The following is a 6673-nucleotide window of genomic DNA, read 5'->3' on the forward strand; positions in this document are numbered from 1 at the left end:
TCACAAACACCTAGGGGGCACTTGAAATGTTTGGAGAGGGCAAGTTAAAAAAAGAGAATAGCATAGCACAGCACAGTAACTGGCACGGCCCTTGTCACACACATTCAGAAGGCCACAGACCCCAAAAGATTCGAGTAACTGGTCACTTTTGTCATACGTGTGGGCATCTACCCTACTTTTAGATCTGTGCATGTCCTTTCCTGTCATGAAAGAGAATCTAAAGGGTAGAGAGATAAATATCTAAGAGAGAGAAAGTGGTACTGGCATCACTCACATGGGTAGAGGGACCTATGCACAACCTGTCATTATATAAATGAGTGTGGCCCACTTGCAGTGTCAGCAACCCCATGTGATTGTGTGCCTTGTGGACCCCCTTTTCTTTCCTCACCAATAATGGCAAAAAAAAGACAGACCCCACCATTTTTGCAAATTGAAACCCCAAAATAATTGAAGGAACAAAGAGACAAATTCTACTTTAAAATCAAAAGGCACAACACAAGAGGAGAGGCAAATAGACCAATTAGTCTAAAAACTCACTTTTGATTCTTCTTTCTAATTCTTTCTCTTTTCTGTCTGGCTTCATCATAACTGTGTATAACAACTAAGTAGAACAGCTACAAACATAAACTGAAACATAACATCCAAAGCTAAAGTCTCCAACTTTGAACTTTAACCCAGCTAAGACTAACAATTATACACTCTGCCCTTCAATTACCCATCATGGGGGGTTTCATTTTTCATTTCCATTTCCATTCTCATTTCCATTTCAATCAGCCTTGTAGTTAAACAACTCTTCTGCATTTACGGTTTTCCACACTTTCATCTATGCATCATGCTTTGCTTTCTCTGGGTAATGCTCCAGCTGTACAAACACTTGGAATTATACCTGTAATAACAACATAGGACTAGAAATCTACACTACTACAACCAAGGGTAGGTAATAAGAAGAAATTACAGTGCCACGGAGTTCCTACTACACACTCACTCTGGTGATTCTTTGTGTTATTTTAACCTGTGGTTCATTCGGCTACTACAGACATCAGAAGAAAGAAAATGGTAGTACAACAATAATGACAACAAAAGAAAGGGAATGCCTGCCCCACTTCCTTTACTGAACTACTTTTTACGTATGCATTTTGTATGGTAGTAAGTAGTATAGTATTGATGATTGAAGATGATGGCCGCCATGGTGGTAATGGTGGTGCTGATTCTCTACAAATTTTTCCAGGTTTGTTCAGTCTTCTTTAACTTCCTGCAAATGTTGCACAAAAAAGACCAAACCACCACCCAAAATTCAATAAACTTGACAACAAAAAGACCAACCTTGAAGAACTTCCGAGCTAGCTTTTACCTGAACATCAGGAAACTAAATGCCAATTGGTCCACCGGTGCCTGCTAACATCCCAATAGTTCCATGACTAGAAGAGAACCTAAATCAAATTCAGATCAACAAAAACTCAGAAGCTTGTGGGATGCTGAAAATCATGGCACAGGGAAAGAAAGCTAAAAGGTGATGACGAAAATACCTTGGTATTTGGCAGTTATAGGATTTGAAAGTTCCCATGTCAAGAGCAGAAGCTGGTGGAAGTAATGCGCTAGTACCAAATTTAGAGTTGGCAGATGCACTTGAGGCATCTGCATCAATGGCCTCATTAGGTCCATTGGAGAAGGAAACCATGAAGTCACCAGCAGCTTTTGTTGGGGAAGCAAAAGGGCTATCAGGGAGATTGTGCTCCAAACTGCATTAATTCATAAACCATATAAAATACTGACAATAAAATTTGGGGAAATTGGAAAACCTGAATAAATGCACATTTCTTTTGGCATAGACTGAAAAAAGGAATTTGGTGCAAAAAGGTCTTTACTATTCTGGTGCACTTTTAGCATTTTAAATACGAACAATTTTTATACCATTCTTGCAATTCACGATCTTCATGACTAGGGCTCTGCTTCCCATTGCCTTCATCATATCCATTCTCCCCGTTGACCACCATTTCCTTACCAACAGATATGTTGACCGGCTGCTGACCGGCTGAAACTGATGTAGTACTACTAGCTGGAGCAGAAGATGAACCACTCTCTGATATCAAATAGCATAAATATAAACCAATTCATTTCATTTCCCAGAAATGCACCAAGTTCAATTCAAGAACAGAAGCAATCAGCTGCATTTAAAATGAAATAGAGAGATATATACCATTTTGGGCCTCTGAACTAGTGTGAAAGGAAGGAAGAACAAGATTTTGGTTGAACATGTTAGGAGAGTGGGTTGGGGAAGGAATTGGACTTCCAGTGGAGAGTGCACGCTGGTGATGCTTCTTGATGTCAAGAAGTTGCAGACCCATTAGCCTCCTACTTTGTAACTCAAGAGCCTGCTGCAAATCAGCTTGCTCCTCCAGCTTCCTCCTCCACAGCATGTCTTGAGTATTGTAGAACATTCTGCCTCCTAGAAACATACAAGACAACACTCAGTAAAGAAAGTTTCACCAGCACACTACTTAAAACGATAATAAAATGAAATGTTCAACAAAAGCATTAAGCTACCAAGTTGAAGATCAAATTGGTCTCTGGCCTCTAGTCCAGTAGGAGTGCCACATGGTGAAAAATCTCCTCTGTCAACCTGCTGCTGCTTCCTTCAAAATACAAGAAACATGAAAACATTCAAAACCAACAGAAGAGAATAACAAAGAAAGGATGGTGCAAGAGCAGAAAGAGGGGTGCCTGTACTTGTCCGGGACTTTGCCTTTCTCCTTGTAAGGCTTAACAAGCACTCGAGCATCACACACAAAATGAGGATTTCCTTTAGATAGAATGAGCTTCACAGTCTCAGGATAAACAAAGGTCACAAAACCAAACATTCGCTTCTGCTGGTATGGGATCCTCACGTCTTGGACTGGGCCATAAATGCTTCAACCACAGAATTAAAACTAAGTTAATGATTCTGCCAATGCCAAAACACTCCTCCTGACCCCAGCTAAGGCTAAAACTAAACAACAATAACCTGAAGTAATTTGAAACATCTTCCTCTCTGAAAGTGCTGTCTGCTGGAAATGTCAAGTAGATCTGCCTGGAAGCTGGGTTTACCATTCCAGGACTGTTCAGAGAAAAATCATTTCTTTCAAGCCTGGATCGTCCAAATTTATGCAAATCCTCACTCATCATCAGAGCTGCAGCTGCCGCTCTGCAATGATTATCAACAATGATTAAAATCCTGCACCTGGAATGTTACAAAGATACACAGATAAAAACACTCGATTGCATGGCAGTGTTGTGTACCTTTGAGTATCGTTCTGTTGCTGCTGCAACAGCAAATTCATGCACTTAGGCGAGTATGGAAAAGTTGGAGAGCCCATGAGCTGAGAAGCAGCAGCCAATCTGTGCTGCTGAGAAGATTTGGATCTGAAGAGCTCATGGCACTGCTCCATCATCTCAATCTTGCTTGGAGACCCTACCATTGCAGCAGCACCATCTGCATCTCCAAGTCCACCATGAAGGAACCTGCAACTTGTCCCATTTTTACAGTACCCTCTAGCAAAGTAAAGACAAGGCTTCCACCCCAACCCGGAGTTCGGGTCCTCAGAACCCAAACAAGCATCATTGACCGAGCAACTCCTTCGATGAAGGGACCCTCCCCAACCGTAGGAAGGAAAGAGAGCAGGGTCAGCAACACCAGTAGGACTTGAGGACATGTCCGAGTGAGTTGGGTAAAACAAATCTGGGTTGCTCTTGTGAGCAAGAGCAGCACTGGTGGGAGAACCATCATTGAGGAAAGAAAGCTGATCCTGAAGTTGAAAGTCATCAATTGGATCTGAGCCTCCGTTGACATAAAAGGGTAAGGAAGATGAAGAAGTAGAAGAGCCAACAACCAAATGGTTGGGGCTCATCAAACCATCTGGGGTTTGAAGCTCAGACATAGTAGGCCACGAAGAAGTGGTGGAAGAAGGGTTTGGAATGGTGAGAGCAGGAGGTAGGTTGATACCACCAAGCCTGGAAGAAGTGGAGCTTTGCCTCGAAAGGAAGGGCGAAGGAGAAGGAGGAGTAGAGGGCGTTGGCGGAGAGTTCGAAGGTAAACCTAACTCCTTGCGTGCTTTGAGAATCACAGAGTGAACCAGTGCTTCTGGGCCAAATGCTAATCTAATCATTTCCTTCTCACCATGGTCCTGAAGAAGAAGTACACCCATGATTTTGGATGCATTTTCAGGGTCCAAGTTTTGGATCCTAGCAAACACAATTCTTGTAGCTTCGTAACCATCCATGATTGAACAAAGAGATTGGAACTTCAGCTCCACAACAAACTAGTCTATCCCTAAAATTCAAATTTGTTTCTTCAAGTTATGTGTGTGCAGTTTCTCTCTCTCTCTCTATTCTCTAGTTGTCATCTTTCTCACTCCTCACTCCTGGTACAAGAAAAGTTTCTTTCTCAACCACACAAGCCCTACCTACCAACTTGGGATGAGTAGTGGCACAGTGAGTTTCTTTCTCATATTCCTGCAAGCAAAGCAAAACAGGAGAAGAAAAGTAAGTGAAAGAAGAAAAGGAGAAGGAGGAGTAAAAAGTGGTGTTAAAAGGAGTATTCCCGTGTGATGGATTAATGGGAGAAAACTAAGGGAAGAGGTGCCAAGAGTTACCTTTGATTAAAGGAATGAGAGAAAATAAAGAAAAGGGAGAGAGACATAACATGGTGGTTGAATTTCTCTATAAAGAAGTAATGAGTGCAAAAGTTGCAGAAACAACAAAAGGAGAAACTTACAAACAACAACAAATAACTCTTTTCCTTTTCCTTCTTTCTTTTTCTCCCTCCTACTTATATTAAGTTCCTTCTAAATTTCCAAATTAAATTTGAAATCCTAATCTGAGAAGCTTTGGGCCTTACCCATGAACGAAAGAAAGATAAAGTTTCTGTCTTTGGTTTTGGTTTGGTCAGTGACTCAACCTCAAACACAATGGTAGTAGTCAAAGTTACTAGAAAAGCCAAACCACCGCCTTATTTATAACACGGTTGCAGCAGATAGAAGCAGCAGAAGAAACACGAATTGCCCAAGTTCTCCTTATGTGTTTTTATGGGGTTCTGGGCAACAACACTATGTTATGTTGAAAACTGAACTTATCATTCTCATTTTACCCTTCTTTCTCTCTCAACTCAGCTCAACCATCAACCCCATATTTTGTTCTTCTCTCACACTCTCCCACTCACTATGAAGCTCCCTTTAGAACAACGTGTGCGTGTGGTGGCAGTGTCCTTCTGTTATGGTGTGTGCTTCTTTGAGCGGATCCAGATCCCACTTGCCCCTAACCTCTGACACTCCTTTCTCTCTCTTCTCTCTCTCTTCTCTCTCTCTCTCTCCTATTCTGTGTAGTGTATTCAGTATTTAGTATTTACTTTCAATTTCTGAGCTTTCATTGCTTTCCCGAGCACAGCACAGCAAAACTCAACAGTCAACACCCTTTGCTTTGCTTTGTTTTACTTATCATTGCTCACTCAGTTTCTCTCTCAGAATTTGGTTCTCACGCTCCAACACGATCTCACAGACCCTCTCTGGGACCCTCTCTCGACTCGAGAGTGAAGAACACGCCCGCAGCTTCTGCTTTCATTGCCTCATCATGTCTTTACCTTGGGAGGAGTCAATGCCACCCCAATCAAACACTATCTTCTGTTCTTTCTCTCTCTTCTTCTCTTAATTCTATTAATTAATTCTAATTTATTATATACTATGTTCACTCCATTTTAAACATATCAATATTTACTTACAATAAATTATTTTTCAATATATCTAATGTATTATAAATAAACCTTTCAAAATATATATATATATATATATATACATATACATGACTAAACGTTAAAAACAGTCGTTAATTATAATTAATTTGAATAATAACAACTATTAATAAATAATTAATAAAAATAATAGTTATTAATTAAAAATTAATAAAAATAATAAAAGTTATGATCGTACGTTTCATTATAATATTTATAAATATAAGTTTAAAAGAAAAAATTCATTAATTAATTCTAATTTACTTAATTTTAAATAAAATAACTGATTTTAACGTTGAAATGTCTTTAATACATGCTCTACGTAGTTTGGATAAACAGAAAATAGAACAAACAATATAACTTATATATAAAACACAGTTAAGAAGTTTATTTGGTATTCAAAGTTTATTTGGTATTCGAGACAATTTTGAATTTTATGAATAAAGATCAAATCTAAAACATTAAGAAATTTTTTTATATAATGTAAAACATATGTTCATATTTAAATTATTTTTAATTATATATATAGATTATTTCTTATTTGCTAGGTGGTGTCCCACAAGTTAGTGATGCAGCTCCTCGCTTTGTAGCGAGGGGTCCATTTACAATTATCGAAAGTATATGTAATTTATTTATGATTGTTGTTGTGATGATTACATGATAATATAATGTGTTATTGTGTAAGAGAAAGAGAGAGGTTGTTCTTTTGGAGCTACAAAATCACAAAAGATATAAGGGATTTGTGTATAGATTTTTTTATTTTTTATTTATTTATATATTTTTTTTATGTGGGAGATTTGTATAAAGATATGATAGCTGCATCTTCCTTTCTCACTTGTCGTTTTTCCGATGCCCCCACAAACAAATAAAAATGATGACACAATGTCTCTCTCCACCTGTTTTTCTTTTTTTTTT

The 6673-nt window shown here is 38.8% G+C and overlaps 1 protein-coding gene across 2 annotated transcripts; it reads right to left on the minus strand.

Moving 5' to 3' along the window:
• Positions 1-520: 520 nt before the first annotated feature.
• Positions 521-5534, minus strand: LOC124843680 (zinc finger CCCH domain-containing protein 53-like). Of its 2 annotated transcripts, none has more exons than XM_047320485.2 (10): positions 4874-5534; positions 3277-4488; positions 3002-3181; positions 2722-2907; positions 2545-2633; positions 2198-2446; positions 1912-2080; positions 1527-1739; positions 1352-1430; positions 521-1252 (listed from the first exon to the last, which is right to left on the minus strand). In XM_047320485.2, exons 2-9 carry the CDS (start codon positions 4254-4256, stop codon positions 1367-1369), a joined length of 2130 nt encoding a protein of 709 aa, XP_047176441.1. In that variant the 5' UTR covers positions 4257-4488; positions 4874-5534; the 3' UTR covers positions 521-1252; positions 1352-1366. The 2 variants fall into 2 exon arrangements, with proteins under 2 accessions (XP_047176441.1, XP_047176461.1); XM_047320505.2 differs by having other exon boundaries at positions 2728-2907; positions 4874-5529.
• Between the last annotated feature and the right edge of the window lie 1139 nt (positions 5535-6673).

Source organism: Vigna umbellata, chromosome 9, assembly GCF_029865625.1.
Source record: "Vigna umbellata cultivar VRB3 chromosome 9, Vumbellata_1.0, whole genome shotgun sequence".
Classification (NCBI taxonomy): domain Eukaryota; kingdom Viridiplantae; phylum Streptophyta; class Magnoliopsida; order Fabales; family Fabaceae; genus Vigna; species Vigna umbellata.

What these genes read in the sequence shown, in the direction of transcription:
- LOC124843680 (XM_047320485.2), bottom strand. Translation starts at nt 4,256, where the DNA reads ATGGATGGTTACGAAGCTACAAGAATTGTGTTTGCTAGGATCCAAAAC. An exon ending in CAACAGAACGATACTCAAAG is followed by an intron (nt 3,182 to 3,276) that starts GTACACAACACT and finishes TAATCATTGCAG; the next exon opens with AGCGGCAGCTGCAGCTCTGA. An exon ending in GATGTTTCAAATTACTTCAG is followed by an intron (nt 2,908 to 3,001) that starts GTTATTGTTGTT and finishes CTGTGGTTGAAG; the next exon opens with CATTTATGGCCCAGTCCAAG.